We start from the raw sequence: 17,738 nt of genomic DNA, 5'->3' as shown, positions 1-17,738 counted from the left end.
GGTTCGGCTTGATTATCAGCTGCTTTGGTCTAGCTAGGAGCACACTCGGAGCACATCGATCGGCTCGGAGTTTGTTGTACATTTAGCAGAGTCTTGTCTTTACAGAGCTTTAGTCAGGCCATGTGGAGATCATGTTTAGTAATCAGGGCATTCAACCCGTAACTGTTGTTTTTAACAACGCAAAAACCTGCTTTCTTCATCTCTCCTCGAAGTTGATCTCTCATCTTTCCTTGAACGAGGTAACAGTTAGCTTAGCTTAGCTAGCTATCCAGTCAGCTAACACTAGTGGAGTTTAGTCTGTTGAAACAACCTTCAAGCTATAAATGTCAGCCTGTTGTTAATTCTTTCCCTTTTTACGTTGCTGTCAAAGTTACCTCCACTTGTCTAACTTAGCTAAGTTAACCTACATTTACAAGAATAGTCAAGACTAGGTTCATTATGTCTGCAGGACAGATCATAATACACACAGTGCACTTTAGACTGAGCTCCTGGAGTTACCCTGCACTATACTCACTTTAACAGTCTCTTCTGCACTTTTTAATAGTCGTGTATTACAGATGTTACCCTGCACTATATTGTCTTTTAACAGTTTTCTTCATCTCCTTGTATTTTTATATCTGGTATATTTTTTTGTACTTTGTACTATTAACTTTTTTACTGCCTTTTTACTAACATGTTTTGCAATATGGAACTGTGATCCTGGAAACTTGAATTTCCCTCGGGATCAATAAAGTTACTATATCTATCTATCTATCTATCTATCTATCTATCTATCTATCTATCTATCTATCTATCTATCTATCTATCTATCTACATTACAAGTGTGCAGGATGACAAATGCTTAATATTTGGATAAGCAGCAGCAGGATGCAGAGTATTGTGATTGTTTCTGTCCCTTATAGTCTTCAGGACATTTGACAAAGACAACGACAGCCTCATCAGTATGAAAGAATATCTGTTTTCCTATTTATCTATATCTATCTATCTATCTCTTATGCCAGTGTGCTTACTGGCATAAAGTTCTTAGTGATACATGACATGCTCTGCTGAAGACATCTTACGAGAGACCCATCAGAGGATTGGATATACAGTTAACTATATGTCAGTCAGACATAATGGTAGGAAAGAGTTGAGTGTTAGCAGTAGCAATGGGAGATTCAATCCATGTGTTTTTTCCTTTTGGTTTAATAACAATTCAATAGTAACTCTTAACAAACATCAGTAAGCAGATATTAAACATTTTTCAAAGATGCCAGTGCGATTGTAATTAGTATTTTCACTATTATTCCATTTTGACTTTTAGTAGTAGTTCCCTTGCAGTCTCACTTGGTGGTGACAAAACTTAACATTTTAGATGGAACAGGAGACTGGGTAAATGCCACAGCATTCTTATAAATTACTGCATCTTACTGTATCCTATTTCACTGTGGTCAATTAACATCTTTATAAATCCACAAAGAACACTATCTTTCAGATGATGATGTGAAAGAGCGTACATGAGTGAGATAGTTTGCATGGCAATTGTACAAGCCTTCCTCCTTTTCTGCTTGGCCAGTTAGTGTGGAGAATTATTGGCTCAACCCTCCTCTCCTCCAGTTTGACATCTTTACACTCTTATGGTTGAATCTGTGTAAAATTTGCAGAAAAGGAGGATGATTATGATGCAGACATTTATTAGATAAAGTGCCATGGCATTCAAAAAGTACAACAACAAAAACTTTGTTTATCTGTGTTCAGAACCAGGCTTTGGAGTTGTCCTGGGGCCATGGATGTCCAGTGTTCCTCAGCTGGACTCAAAACAGAACTTCTTCCAGTCTGGACAGCCATAAAGTGGAGCTGTGTCGACAACTGGGAGAAAAGCTTGGCCTGATAGATGGAGAGCAGGTACGGCTCCACAATGAGCAATTTGTTCTGTGCTCCGTTTCCCATCAGAATAGTCCATAATCTCTACACGACACAGTCTTTTGACAGTTTAACTTAATTGTCAGTTACTGTCTAGGCTGACTAGGTGTTTGTATTGACTGACTGGCTGTGTGGTTTCCCTCAGGGCTTCCTGAGACCATGTCACCAGGTCTCATCAGTGCATCAAGTGAATGTGGAGCCTCTGTCATCTGATGACTGGGAGATCTTGGTGGGTGACTTAATCAGTAACAGTAACCCAATGTTTTCATGAAAAAATATACTGTATATGTAAATGTATTGTCTGACAATCCTCCCACTACAAAGGAATACACCAGGGATAGACTTGTGACCCAAATTCACATCAAACAATATTTGATCGTCTGTTTTCTGTGACTGACACCCCCAGGAGCTCCACAGTGCAGCTCTGGAGCAGCAGCTGTTGGATCAGATCAGAGTTGTTTTCCGAAATGCCGTGTTTCCTGTGTGGGTGGACAGCCACACAGCCATCTACATCCAAATAGGTCAGAGTTAATCCAGTAATTATTATCTTTTGTTTGTAGCAAATAGTCTGTTAAATCTGCCTCGTCTTCTTCCAAACTTGGAAATTCATGGGGAGAAAGATACCGAACATGCACTCTGATGCCTTTCTGTTTGTATCGGTGCTCTGAAAAAACATATTTATGAAGAGCAAACATTGAATGTTCCATTAAGTAATAATCCTAAAACGTGTGGTTCTGTGGTTTCAACTAGTTAAGCCTACTTACTTAAGTGTCTGTTCAGCTCTTTTTGTTTAAATTTGATGTATTGGTCATATCCAGGGACAGTATTCATTAACACAGTATGATCTGTTTTTAACTCTGTGCAGCATCGCTTTCGCCCTCTGTGCCCTATGGTCGCTTGGAGCAGTTCACAGAACTGGTTGTCTCTCCTAAGAGCCGCCCTGGAATTGACGACCTTAATGGTTCTCCAGTGAGAAACGGCGAGGAGCAGCGTTTTCACAGACAGCAAAATGTGGATCCTTCCTCCCCCTCAGGACCATTAGAAAGTATCTCCCCTGCACCTCAAAGCCACCAGTGGGGTGGAATAGCTGACCTGAAGAGCCTGCTACGCTATATGATAAAGGGTACTTATGACCCGGTTAAAGAGCTACCACCTGTACCCGACGTCCCCGCCCTCCTCACTGATTCTATCTACAGAGTGTGCGGTGCACCTCCAGACTCTCTTTGCACTATGAGCCACGTTGCAACTGCCGTCGTTCACTTATTTCCTTGGAGCCACGGGTTGAATGCTGGGCCAACTGCAGGTCAGTCTCCAGTGACTTATGGCATGCTCTCCAAAGTTCTCTCCCCTAAAGAATCGAGAGACCGAGCCAAGCAGGCCATGGAGAAAAAGAAGAACACGGTAGATACTAAAGTTGCTGGAGGAGAAGTGATGAAAGAAGAGGAAGCCATGGTGGTCATGGTGGTGTGCCATGGTACTGACAAGCTAGCACAAAAGGGAAGACGTCACAGCAAGGGAGAGATTCATAGTGGAAGAGTATGGGTGAGTGTGCTGTTCATTTATTTACTCTAACCTAAGATTAATGATGGTACTTTTACGTTTTCGCAGTCATCTGTTTCTTTATATGCTGTCGTATCTCATATAATACTTATGATTTTCAGATCCCACAGCCCCTGGCCATCAGGTTGAATATCATCCCACATTCAACAGTTAGAATTAATCCAGTCAAATCAACCATCAAAGTAGCCTCTTCTATTCGCCTACAGCCCCTAATACCTCTGGTGAGTGCTGGAGTACTCATATCTGGTTACAGTGTGGTTAGAGATTTTGTTTCATTAGATTTATTCAGCTATTAGTCCTCAAACTGGTAAATTGTCAAAGCTGCATATGATTTAATGTACCTCTTATGTCCATGTGATATTTGACATCTTCTCTTCAGCCGGAGGAGGAGGACGATGATGAGGAGATCCAGACAGCGTTCCTTGGCTGGCTGCACACTCAGAGTCATGAACCTTTAGCCTGTCTGACTGCACGGTCTGGCACCATCCTCCTACATGGAACTGACGGTGATTCATTTGTACTCCTCTTTTACAAGTTATTGTACAAATCCACCGATGGCACTATGATAAAAATTACTAATTTACTGAATACCAAAGAGGCTAAAAATCACATAATGCACACATTAAAATTGACTTTCAGCTGCAATAAAACATCACTGTTCTCCCACCTTTTTTTCTTATTTATAGCAAAGTTAGAGTTTGCTTTAACTGTTCTGAAACCGGAACCAGAGAGTGACCCTCCAGACCAGCTGTTTTCACTATCACCCGCTGTTATCCAGAAGGAAAACATACAGGTACAAGCATGCATGTCATGTAAATTGACCATTAAAGGTGGAGTCTGTGATTCTAAAACACTTTTTGTCAAATTCAGCGAATATCTCCGCACGGTCTGCTGGCTGTCTGTCTGTTCTGTGTGTGTGCTGAAAAAAGATCTGGTGTTAATACACAGCCCTGGCTCTGTAAATGGTAAACAAACAGCTCACTAGGGCTGAACCAAATGCATTTTTTTACATTCAAAGCTTCTATTGAGGTTTTCAAATGAAACCTAGAATGTCCATTAGTCGCGAGCCTTCTTTTGTTTGTGTGTGTGTGTGTGTGTGTGTGTGTGTGGGCTGGAGGCCTTGGAGCGGGTCTCTGACAGCTATGGGTGATAAAGCGGTGCCGGTGCAGCTGCTCCAGTGATGCGGAAGGAGGGCATCCTGCAGGATTTCCTTCTGGTAAAGGGAGTGCTTGCAGGATCGGGAAATCCCACGTTCAGAGAGCTAGTAGTTCTGCTTTGTGTGTGTTGGCATAAAAAGTGGCCGCATGGTCACTGTGTGTCTCTGTTCATCTTTTTTTTCCATGCCCTTATAAATGCTTAATCTATAAGCTTGTTCTGTAGCCTATATAAATCATTAAAAAAACACAAATACAAATACAGCAGGTGCCGCCGCGTTTGTGCCGTTGTCTCAGTCCTCAGTCCAAAACTCAAAATGTATAGAAAAAAGAGAGCCTAGATGTAGGCTAATCATTTCCAATATTCACAACATGTTTTTATCTAATGAAATATTCTGCTTCAATCCATATTTTATTTTGGCATCTACCTTTTCAAAAACATTTTCACTGCGGTCAAAAACTGTCTGCTCTCCCGCTTGCTGCTGCACACACACACAAAGGAAGGCTTGCACCTGACGGATATTCGGGGCTTCATTCCAAAACCTCAATAGAAGCTTTGAATATAAATAAATTACATTCGGTTCAACCCTAACAGCTCGGTCTGAGCCACTTTGTTTGTTTCCTATTTACAGAGCCAGGGCTGTGTATGAACACCGGATTCTTTTTATGTGCACACACAGAACGGACAAAAAGTGTACTGGATTAGAATCACAGACATCTTTAATTCTTTATAATACTTTATAAAACAGATTGCTGCATGCCGTTTTTCTGTGCATAATTTCATGCAGAGTAAAACAGAATATCTCAAAGCCTCTGTGATGCTGCCACGGTTTCAATTTGCTCACACTATGTGTCGCCTACAGGTAGACAGAGAGCCAGTGACATTGCCAGCTGTGAAATTTATTGCTGAAATGCCCAACCCAGAGCTTCCCTCCCTCAGTAGTCTTGGGTAAGCGTGTACTGCAGCTATTTGTAAGCCTGTGTCTGGTTTAAACAACAGCATTAATTTCTCTCTACATCTCTCACTCCTTTCCCCAGTGGGATCAATGAGCTCAGTAGGACTGGATCTGACTTCATCTCCCACAGCCTTCTGGGTAGTCCCCTCTCAAGAGAGCTTGGTACCACTGGGCGCGGACTCCAAGGAGGAGCTCTACTCATCACTGGTGCTAAGGTATCTCTTTACATAACCATTATAATAACACTGCTTACGGCACAGATATTTCTACACTTTACAGAGAGTAAATTAAAATGTCTATAATGATTTTGAAGAACTCATGTACAGTAGAGTGCTGATTTTGTCAGACAGACTGCAAAGTAACCATGTATTTTACTGCATTTTTGTCCTTAAAGGAACAGTGTGTAACATTTAGGGGGATCTATTGGCAGAAATTTAATATAATATTAATAAATATGCTTTTTTCAGTGTATAATCACATGCAAATAAGAATTATTGTGTTTTCGTTACCTTAGAATGAGCTGTTTATATCTACATAGTGAGCAGATCCTCTTTGCGGAGCATTCCGCATGTTTTTACAGTAGCCCAGAACGGACAAACCACCTTGTTAACTTTTCCTGCTTAGGCCGGAGTCTATAACGTTACTCGCTTCGGAGGTAAACCCTGTCACTCCAATCAGCCGCTGGGAAACAGGACAGGGGAAACCTCTGTTGGTCTTGAGGAGCTGCAGCATTTATTTCTGCACAAACTGCAACTTCCACTGAACATTCACTTGATATTCTGAAAGCCAAACTAACTCTGTCTTCTGCTCCACTGCACACACTCGCCGCTGTTCTCTGTCTCTCGCTTCACCATCACCACTCACTTCCCACGTGTACACACATACACACTTTACGCGCTGGCTCCTCTGTTCTCCAAATTACCTACTCTACTCTAGACGGGAGAGGACATCTATTGCTACTGGACACACTGGACCTTTTAACATTATTGTTTTTGTATACTTTTGTATACTACGTAACATGTTCTTTATTGTTATGTATTCTCACAGGGAAGCGGAAAGAGTATTCTATCCCGAGCCCTCTGTAGAAAAGCTAGAGAAGATCTGGATGCACATGTGGAGCTGGTGGACTGCAAAAAACTACAAGGTTAAAAGAAACTCCATGTTGATATTTTGTATCAAAGAAATCTAGTTGAATGTATTTATCATAGAAATTGTGTTCCTTTTCTTTTCAGGCAAAAGGGCAGAAACGGTGAGACAGATGCTGCAGGATCTTTTTGAACAGGCAGAGTGGAGGCAGCCCTCAGTTGTTCTACTTGATGACCTGGACCATATGACTGCGGCGCCAACCTCACCAGAGCACGAGCACGGTGCCGAGGCGCTGCTGCAACAGCACATTGCACAGAGTAAACCATGAATTCTTTATTTTATTTGTGTGTTTGGGGGGGGGAATATCTGTCGTCATGTATGTTCACTGGCAGGATAGATGATTGTCAGAGGTCTTGATGCTGCTTCCTCTTGTCTGTTTGCGGCTGCAGGTCTGAAGGACGTGGTGGATGAGGTGCTGGTTCACTCCAGCCTGGTGTGTCTGATCATCACCAGCCGCAGTGAGCATTCCCTCCACCCCTCCCTGACCGAGGTGCATGGGTCCCACTTCATCCAGGGCTTTGCACACATCCTGCCACCAGACCAGGTTAACACACAAATATACACACACACACAGATAAGCACACACTGGAAAAGGTAAAAAGTAAAAACCAGATATCTTGTTTGTAGGCTCAAAGAGCAGAAATCCTGGGCCGTCTGATACTCAGAAAAACCAGCCTATCTGAGGAGACCTTACAGACTCTAGACCTGGCAGCTGTTGCCAAGGAGACGGAGGGATACACACCCCAAGACCTTGTACTACTGCTGGAGCGGGCTGTCCATGCCAACACTGTACAAAAAGGACACAGCGACCAGGGTAACAAAGATTTTGGTTACACTAAAATGATTAATAATTCATTCCCATGTTGTTTATTTAAAGTTGATTTCCAGGTGTTCTTTATGTTCTTTGCTTCACGTCTCTAATCAAGCTAATGCTCGTCTATTATGCCACTTTCACACATTATTTGTTTGTGCTCCATGTCTCAGGTGTGTGCCTGTCGTGGAAGGACTTTGTGCAGGCTCTCAAGGGATTCACGCCTCCCTCGCTGTGGGGTGTAGACCTCCACACCCCAAGTGGAGTTGGGCTTGAGAGGGTGGGGGGGCTGCGGGAGGTGCGACAGCAGCTAATGGACACCATAATGCTCCCCGCTAAGGTCAGTGTCAGTGTGAATAATCACAAGATAGCCAGGTGTGTTTTCGGTCAGATGGAAGCACTACTGTGCCATACAGGAGGAACAGAAGTGATAAATTAAATATTAAAAGTGAATGTGATGACAATGCATTTATCATGTATTACCAATTCTCATTTCAACACCAAAATTGCTGCTGATTGTTGTAAAAAATAAGCTATTAAAAGGGGTAATATTTAAGTAATTAATGCAGACTAATTGATTTTATTCAAACAGAAACTAATTTATTTGATTAAAGTCAAATTCACAAGAAAATCCATCTCTTATTCAGTTTACTTTCAAAGCCTCTGAATTTATCTCCACCACTCTGTTTCACCCAGAACAATAAATGTGCAAACAATTTCCTTTTTTAATAAAATGTATGATTGAAAGAGGTGATAAATGATGAACGTTTTCAAGTTTCAACACAATTTCCTAGGTAATTTTATGATTAGATTTTTGTTATTTCCACTGCTTGTATAACTCACAATAGTACAATTATTAGAAAACACACAAGGCTGTCTGGTGATTGGAGTCTTAGGACACTTAAAACTGTCTTTTTAAGAAGAAAGTGCACTTTGTACAGTAGATACCTCAAAGTTTGTGATGAAAATTTTGCATATTCACTGTTTAGTGTTCTTCACAGCACCATATTGGCCAACTTAAGTTTACCCCTGATTAAAATTATATTGGCCTAATAATAATGTATGATAATGATATAACTTTAAGGATAAATAGCCTAAGTTTTCTATATTGTTATTTTAAATTAAAACATGGTGGATGTAAGGAATTTCTTTTACACAGACCAACAGAAATGACTTGAAGTATAAAATACACAAAATGTAAATTCTTGATAACTGATTGTGGGTCTTTGGTGTGTTGCAGTATCCCGTCCTGTTCTCCAATCTTCCTATCCGCCATCGCTCAGGAATATTGCTGTATGGAGCTCCTGGAACAGGGAAGACCCTGCTGGCCAGGGCTATTGCCAAAGACAGTGGTATGAACTTCATCAGCATCAAGGTAGGCTGGCTCTGACAGTCTTTCTGAATCAGAGCAACCTGTATCTTCAGTGACGCAGAATATTTACCTCTCTCTAGGGACCTGAGCTTCTGAGTAAGTACATCGGAGCTAGTGAGCAGGGAGTTCGGGATGTCTTTCAGAGGTTAGTCAACATTTACACTCAGTCACTTTCTTATAGGCGCTTATAGTCTGTTTTAATTAAACTCTGGTATGGTTCGTTTGGGCATTTGTGAACGCAATAATCTTACTCCAGTGCAGACTAAAACAACCAGTCTGAGTCCACTGGCGAGAGGTGGTTTTGGACTGTTTCAAAGCGAACCAACACGCAGGCTGCCTGTGCAGGCATTTGTTGAGATGGACACAGATAAACGACAGGTTAACGTGAGTGAGAGAGGACTGACCTGGACTTCTGCAGAAGTCCGATGTTTGCTTGACATCTGGGTCGAAGAGAACATACAGAATATGATAAATACAGTCCATAGAAATAGTGACGTTTCTAAAGTCATAAAGTGGAGGAGAAGGGATTCATGTGCACAGTCGATCAGTGCTGCGTCGTGAAAACACTTTGATAGCAGTATTTCAAAGTCTGCAATTCTCTTGAGATGACGTAAACGCCCCTCAGCTAATGTTTTTATTTGGTCCGCTTTAATTTGTACACTGTGAAACCGAACCAGACTAAATAGAAAACGAACCAAAAGTAGATTCGGACTAGCCAAACGGACTATGGCTTGTGAAAGCACCATATGACTCCAGTAGACTTTTATAGTTGCTATTAGTTATGATGAGTAACATCAAATATTTATAATATTATATTTATAATAGTAAGCTCCACTAACAAATATTCATGGAGATTCCTCTGTTTGCTCCAGGGCGCAAGCTGCCAAGCCATGCATCCTGTTCTTCGATGAGTTTGACTCTCTGGCTCCCAGGAGGGGCCATGACAGCACAGGTGTAACCGACCGTGTGGTCAACCAGCTCCTCACCCAGCTGGATGGGGTGGAGGGACTGCAGGGTAGGTCATACAGCAGTATACTACATATGAGTTCTGTATAATAACAATCCACTTTAAAGAGCTAAGGGCACAGATTTTATTGGCACATTTTACTAATCAGTGCTGCAGTCATGAGATTCCAACTCCAACATGTGTACAGATATTTCCTAAAATGACAAACTATTCATTTTAAAGTAAATAAGAATCCTTCATGTTTGCATTTTGTAGGTGTATATGTGCTTGCAGCCACCAGCCGTCCAGATCTGATTGACCCGGCCCTGCTGAGACCTGGACGACTGGACAAGTCCCTCTACTGCCCCCCTCCTGACCTGGTCTGTTGCTTTAAGATCAACCACTTCTAATTGTAATTTTTAGCTCTGTCAATCGATTTACATATTTAACCGCGATTAATCACATGGTTGTTCATAGTAACTACTGCATGTGATTATCATAAAGTGGGCATGTCTGTAAAGGGGAGACTTGTGTGGTATAAAATTAATGTTCAGTGAAGACATGTCCTTTCTAGTAAATCCAACTGTTACATTTCCAGGAGGCTCGTGTGGAGATCCTGAAGGCTCTGAGCGCCGGCATGGCCCTGACCGCTGACGTGGACCTTGAGCAGCTGGCAGCAGCAACGGAGCAGTTCACCGGGGCAGACCTGAAGGCCCTGCTCTACAACGCCCAGCTGGAGGCCGTCCACAACAGCATGGGCTCCAGCACGCCGCATGTAAGTCTATTGTACTTAACAGATGAGTTATTGAAGAGCTCATTTTGTCGAGATGGGGTTGCCTCGGGCTAATAGAGCAGAAAGGCACGGAACTGTTGGCCAGTCCATTTGTCAAATTATTTATGGTTTCATGTTGAGGCAGCCAATCTGTTTTTTTTTTTGGTCCCTCGAGGCTAATTAAATGATGAGTTTTGTATGCATCCCAGCATGTGAGTTGCTCTACTTGTTATTTCATTATCAGTTTACAACAAAATTGAAATGATCCCTAACAATGTTGACAAGGATATGATTGAATAAGTTAATCAGCAAGGGCTACCAGAGGCAGAATGAGTTTAAACTGCAATAACACAGTGAAGCCGCTTTTCTTGTCTGTGTTTTTTGAGCACTACAAACCCTCATGTACTTCTGTAGCTAAACTTTGGTCCTCTGTTTCTGGGTGATAATCAGGAGCTGACCTGTGGCTCAGACAGCGACATGAGCCTGTCCTCCATGATCTTCCCGAACAACAGCAGTGGCTCAGATGATTCAGTGGGAGAGGGGGACCCAGGCGCGGTTCTGGACCAGTCCATGGTTCTCCTGGAGCCCAGTGAGCTGCAAGCAGAAGACGATCAACATCGTGGCAATGTTTGGAGAATCTACTTTGGAAGCTCCTACGAGTCAGAGTTGGGGAATTCACCGATTTCAGGACTGGTGAGTAGTGCTGGCAAAAAGTCTTTTCTTCTGAAGCTCATGAGTAATGTCTGATTCAATTTGCAGAAAATTCATGAGAGCAAATTTTGAGTTAACTAAGCATGGTTAGGAACAAACTCTCTGAATTAATTCACTTCTAGATATATAGTATTTAAAATATTACAAAACTACAGCAATCTCAATGAAAATGTTATTATATTGACACTGGGTACTTTGTAAAAGTCTATCTCTCTTCTGCCTCCCTTGACAGAACTCCCAGTGCGTCTCTGGACCAAACTCCATGACCCACGACTTTACAAGGGCATCAGGTCGAGAACCTGGCGGCTCGCTCCCCCCTGCCTACATGTCCTCTCTCCAGAGCGGGTACGAAGAGCTCAGCCCAGAGCAGCTGGAGCGCCTACAACAAGACATTAACAACATCAAGAAAAACTACAAGAGAGCCAATGTAAGTGACAACATTGGACAAGAAAACACCTGAATGCTTTTGTATTCTGATTCTATATAGCTTTGTTCAATACTGCATCTTTAGTGCCAAGTTACATTCTATGTTAATCTTCTATTGATTTAAAACTATATTATTCTATACTACTCTACTCATAGCTATTGTATGAACCAGTGTTAGATTGCTAATGTAAGCTACTGTGTGCATTATTACTGTTTTCTTTGTGTGTAGGAGGACTGTGTCCGGGTGCATTCAGCCTCCAGTCAGCCGGGCCTGCTGCTTTGTCAGGCTCATGTGAACTCCTCCTTGGCTGCGACCAGACCGTCTATCAGCAAAGCCGACTGGAACAGATACACAAAACTGTGAGTAAGACGACAACAGATTGGACTGTGCTGTCACAGCAAAATACGGTAATATTGATATGTGAAACCACTGTAACAAAAACTGTTTGCTCTCCAGGAAGTAAAGAAATCGTTTCACAGCTGTCCATTTATTTTGGAAAAAAGTGAGCTGTTAATGATTGAGTTGGCTATGAAATTTATCAAGCACATAATGAGCCAATTAGAGTCTCACCTACAGGAGGAAATGAAAAACATTTGAAAAAATGGTGTTTCAAAGCTGTTGCCGAGTAGCAGCAATAGAAGAATATGAATCATTATTATAATCCCTCTCATATGATAAAATTCTGCATTTTTATCACATTACTTTGTCAAGTGAAGGAATAAACATCTTTTTAAAGTTGAGAAGAAAAAAAAGACAAATATTGTAGATCCTTCCTTGTGTTAGATTAATCTATGAAATTTGGTCTTTGGTATTTTATGGCTATGGTATTTTATATTATACATATGAATAAACTGTTTAATAAATAAATCTTTTTTATTTCTTTAGGTATGAAGCCTTTGGCGGTGCAGGAGATGGAAAATCTCTTCACTCAGTTACATTTAAACCTGGACAACGTGTGACTTTGGCTTGATCAGACATAGTTTATCAAATAATAAAAGCTGTGATTCATTAATAAAATGTAACAATCAGTGGAGCTTTAAAGACCATGTAAATTAATGTTTCCTACTGACTTGATTCTGACAGACATTTATCTAATCAAAATGTAATTACTGTATATATGTATAATGCCAGAGGATAAATTATGTAATAGTTACAAATAAAGATGACATTTTTGTACGGATCTTGCCTGCATTACTTGATTGGACACCGATTGTGAATTGTTTTCAGAATATAGGCTAGTATGTCACAACAATTACATAAAAAGTCATAGTATAGAATGTCATAAAAGGTTTTTAGAAAGTCATAGTAAGGTATGTTTTTTTTCTCAACATACTATGACTTTTTTTTCATGAAATTGTTCGACATGATATACAATGACTTTCTACATACTATGACTTTTTTCAACATACCATGAGTTTTTTTATTTTTTCAACATACTATACTATGATTTTTTTTATGACTTTTTGACATGCTATACTATGACTTTTTTTCATGACATTTTTCGACATGCTATATATACTGTGTCTTTACTCATGAAATTTTTTGACAGGCTATATTATGAATTTTTTTAATGAAATTTTTTGACAGGCTATGCTATGACTTTTTTCATGAAATCATTCGACGAGCTATACTATGATTTTTTTTTTTCAACATACTATTACTTTTTTTGACATACTATACTATAACTTATTTTTTCTACATACTATACTATGACTTTTATTAATGACATTTTTCGACATACAATACTATGACTTATTTTTTCGACATACTATACTCTGAATTTTTTTCATGAAATTTTTTGAAATACTATACTATGACTTTTTGATGAAGTTTTCCGCCATGCTATACTATGACTTTTTTTCAATATATAATACTGACTTATTTTTTCATCAAACTATATGACTTTTTTTTCCTAAATACTATAATATGACTTATTTTTCGACATACTATACTATGATTTTTTGACAAACAATACTATGACTTAATTTTTTCGACATACAATACTATGACTTTTAATTTTTTCGACATACAATACTATGACGTTTTTCATGAAACTTTTCGACATGCTATACTATGACATTTTTTGACATGCTAAATATACTGTGTCTTTTTACTCATGAAAGTTTTCAACATGCTATACAATGACTTTTTTTTTGTCGAAAAAATAAAAAAGTCAGTATAGTATATACTATGACTTTTATTTTAAAGATGTCATGGTATAATATTTCGAAAAAAAAGTCATAGTATAGCATGTCGAAAAAAGTCATAGTATAGGATGTTGAAAAAATAAAAAAGTCATAGTATAGTATGTCGAAAAAATAAAAAGTCATAGTATAGTATGTCGAAAAAAAGTCATAATATAGTATGTCGAGAAAAAAACAACTCAGTATAGTATTTCAATAAAATAAAAGTCATAGTATGGTATACTGAAAAAAGTCATAGTAAGAAAAGCATCAGTCACATTATTTACAGTATAGTTATAGTATATAGTACAGTATTTTACTTTTGTTATTTTAACTATCAAGCTAAACCATATATTAGAGAAAGGGGGAAAAATGAACTTCAAAGATTGCATATGATGTGCACTCTTCAGGAATTAACTGGAGCAATTTACTGACAAAGGGAAAGACAATAAGCAACTTGAAACCAATTTTAAAGCTCTTTGGCTGCGTCAGTTCTTTCCTATCTTTCCTGCTTTCAAACCTTTAGAGCAGAAACTTTCTGCAGGTTCTCCATCTCAATAATTCTTGATTGAAGGGTCCCAGGGCATCTGAAACAGCTGAGAGTCTTACCTGAGATTGCAACAGTAGTCTTCAGTCTGTTCCTTGGCTGTTGCAGCGAGCCATCTTGACAATATTTTCCTATTGAAGTGCTATGCCTGCCGTCATCCTACACACACTAACACTGGCAGGTTCTGCAGTGGTAAATATAGTCACACAGGGCTGCATTTGGCTCGCCTTAGTCTTGTGTCAATCCCACACAATGCAGCATGAAAAAAATGGCCCAATGGGAGACTTTTCTCTCTCCTTCTTTATCGATCTCTCCGTCACTTTTTCCTCAAACACCTGTGATGAGACAAAGGCAGAAATGAAGAACTGTCACTTCAGGAATATCTTTTAAAATACATAAAACAGATTCTCCTGAATCAATTACTTCCTCACAAATCAATCACATCAGAGACACAAGAAGTCAATATCCATTCCATTAACATTTCCGACCACGCTACAGTAAACTTTAACTTTGTTAATGAAACCACACTAAAGATGGTGTTTGTCTCTCCAACAACCTCACATATACTACTCTGGGAAATAGCCAAGGCAGTGATGAGAGGAAAAATAATCTCATACTCCACCAACAAAACAGAAGCCAAAAACTGGAAACAGAGCTTCAGCAGAGAGTAGGAGAACTGAAGGGTGTACTAGCTACAAATCAATTTGATGATATAAAGAAAAAGAACTAACCGAGACAAATTACAAACAAATATCATAAAGAAGACCTAGTTTCTCATACAAAAGCTAAAACATATAACTACTTTGACACAGTGACAAACCAGGGCAATATCTCGCAAATCAACTCAGGAGACAACAGGAAAAAACTATTATATGAGCTATTAAAAGCTGAGAGGGGAATGAATGATATAAAAACAACATTAAAAATGTTCTATAGCAACCTTTATAAACGAAAAAATAAAACAATGGCATAGTATAGTGTGTAGAAAAAAAATCATAGTATAGTTTGTTGAAAAATAAAAAAAAACATAGTATAGTATGTCGACAAAATAAAAAAGTCATAGTATAGTATGTGGGGAAAAAAAGTCATAATATAGTATGTCGAAAAAATAAAAAATGTCATAGTATAATGTGTAGAAAAAAATCAGCATAGTATGTAAAAAAAAAAAAAAATCATAGTATTGTATGTTGAAAAAAAATTGATAGTATAGTATGTAAAAAAAATATTGATGCAACCCTCTGGATACAGATGTGCAATAACATCTTCTTGATGACCATCAACCCCAGATTACAGCTCATTCAATTTGACTAAAAACAAGAAACAAGCCCCTGACTGGCTGCTACCTGCTACAGGCCTTCCGGTACTCACCTTATTGAGGCGTCGCTTTTGTGCAGCATGTCGGTTGAATAATTCACATTCCCAAACGTCCTTACAGCCAAACTCAAGTGTGTTTATTTGTACACAGTCAGGTTCATCCACAGAGTTGACGGCGATTCACACGCACTTATATATCAAGTAGTAACTTGCAAACAAACAAACAAATGGCTCAACAGGTGCTGCTGCTACACGTGAGAACAATGCGCGCAAAACCTGCGCGCCTCTTCCGGTAAACAACGCACCTGCTCTGTGATTACCCAGTACTCCACACACCACCTACTGCACAAAAGGGAAATTACCATTACCATTACCAATTTAAAAATATATATATATTATTATTATTTAACTCATTACCAGAGGTACAAACAGATACCTAGACAATTGAAAATCAAGACAAAAAGAAAAAAAAATTACATATACATAATAATAGATAGTACATAATGCCAGAGTTTATGTTATATTCAACATAATATAATAATTTAAGAGTCTTAATGGCTTTTTTTTAGTATTATTTTGAAGATGATGGTGCTATACTGTTTGAATTAATAAATAAAATGCAGGAAAGTTGCCTTGGTTCCTGACCACTTTGTCTTATGAATATGAAATATCCCCCCTAAAATAAATAAATTGTGTCATATACAGCATGTTATTTCCAACCTTATCTTGACTAAAATATATCAGTATATTATGCATATTTATTTCAACATTGATCTTAAGTTTCCTCCAAACAAACTCAGAGCGATTAGTCAGCACTTTTTTGGCTTGGACACTCCAAAAGAACTCGGACCGTTCTGAAACGAACCGTACTAAACTGTTCTCCTCCGGAGGTGGTCTGAGTACGGCTCGCTTCAAGTCTTAATTAAACATTTTTTAAGTATATCTCTATCAAAAGATTAAGTAAGAGGGCTTATAAGCCAAATATACTTAGACTTTTCTGTATACTTGTCAGTATGAGTATACTTAAGTATACCTTTGATAAGTATATCTTTGATAAGCACATAAAAAGTAAACCGAATGTATACTCTCCTACTTTAAGTTCAAAAGAAGTATACTAATAACACACTTGAATAAACTTCATTTTGGTAAGGGTAGCTAGGGAGCAACCCAAATTGGGAGTGTGTTTCTCACTTTTTTCATTCACTCAACCTTTATTTAAATCTCGAGGAATCATTGAGGTCATGCCGTCATTTTCAATGATGTCCAGAGTACAATAAAAGAATGTACAATAAAAGAAAATGAATATACACAGAACATAATTAATGGATTACAAGAAGCAATCAGCCAGACAACAATAGAACGATGTTAAAAACAGTTAAAAACATTCGAGAATGGAGTGGTTTGTAATCATGGATTTAAAATCACCTATATGTACACTTGTGTTTAGTTTGAATGTATTTTGTAAACTGTTCCAAGTTTTTGCAGCACAAACACCAAAAGCAGTTTCCCCAAATTCAGTGTTTGCACGCGGGACTTCAAGCTTTAGCCAATCACTCGAACGAACTTGGACTTGGTCTTGAACCCATCAGGTGACTTGGTTGGAGGAGAGTCCCTCTACCCATCAGGCATTTGTTTCATTTGGTGCAGCCTTGGGTTTGGCTGGCAGTGGGGAAATCTAAAAGATTTATTGGTGCATCAAATAGACATCCCCTTATGGTCTTCAGTACATCACCATCCGTCTTTCATTTCCCCCCACATGACTTCTTTATCAAAGCCCAAACATATGGTGACTTTCGAAAACTCCAGAGCAATTAGAGGAGCGAACCTCACGGTCCAAAAGCAGACACCTGAGGCAAAGTTCAGCTCATTTGTTCTCTCCTCTTCATCACCTCCCCCTCCTCAGTGGTGCTCTCGCTCTTCAAACCCATCCCGAGTGA

General features: G+C 39.2%; 1 protein-coding gene and 1 long non-coding RNA gene across 2 annotated transcripts; one reads left to right on the top strand and one right to left on the bottom strand.

The window, feature by feature from the left end:
- Nucleotides 1-18: 18 nt before the first annotated feature.
- On the top strand, nt 19-12,937 carry pex1 (peroxisomal biogenesis factor 1). The gene is made up of 24 exons (XM_074612903.1): nt 19-239; nt 1,738-1,884; nt 2,048-2,131; nt 2,309-2,423; nt 2,768-3,444; nt 3,564-3,683; nt 3,842-3,968; nt 4,149-4,255; nt 5,480-5,565; nt 5,655-5,787; nt 6,620-6,716; nt 6,805-6,975; nt 7,108-7,262; nt 7,346-7,532; nt 7,703-7,869; nt 8,770-8,904; nt 8,982-9,046; nt 9,774-9,916; nt 10,124-10,227; nt 10,446-10,622; nt 11,070-11,312; nt 11,563-11,757; nt 11,986-12,116; nt 12,643-12,937. Exons 1-24 carry the CDS (start codon nt 132-134, stop codon nt 12,725-12,727), a joined length of 3,759 nt encoding a protein of 1,252 aa, XP_074469004.1. The 5' UTR covers nt 19-131; the 3' UTR covers nt 12,728-12,937.
- On the bottom strand, nt 11,978-16,079 carry LOC141754082 (uncharacterized). The gene is made up of 3 exons (XR_012590558.1): nt 15,856-16,079; nt 14,550-14,822; nt 11,978-12,114 (listed from the first exon to the last, which is right to left on the bottom strand). It is a non-coding gene; the product is annotated as an uncharacterized LOC141754082 (long non-coding RNA).
- Nucleotides 16,080-17,738: the final 1,659 nt, after the last annotated feature.

The sequence above is a fragment of the Sebastes fasciatus genome, chromosome 17 (genome assembly GCF_043250625.1).
Source record: "Sebastes fasciatus isolate fSebFas1 chromosome 17, fSebFas1.pri, whole genome shotgun sequence".
Taxonomy (NCBI): domain Eukaryota; kingdom Metazoa; phylum Chordata; class Actinopteri; order Perciformes; family Sebastidae; genus Sebastes; species Sebastes fasciatus.
Note: the sequence above shows the minus strand (reverse complement) of the source record. Positions and strands in the feature narration are given on the sequence as shown.

What these genes read in the sequence shown, in the direction of transcription:
- pex1 (XM_074612903.1), top strand. Translation starts at nt 132, where the DNA reads ATGTTTAGTAATCAGGGCATTCAACCCGTAACTGTTGTTTTTAACAAC. An exon ending in ACATCCTGCCACCAGACCAG is followed by an intron (nt 7,263 to 7,345) that starts GTTAACACACAA and finishes TCTTGTTTGTAG; the next exon opens with GCTCAAAGAGCAGAAATCCT. An exon ending in ATTCACCGATTTCAGGACTG is followed by an intron (nt 11,313 to 11,562) that starts GTGAGTAGTGCT and finishes CTCCCTTGACAG; the next exon opens with AACTCCCAGTGCGTCTCTGG.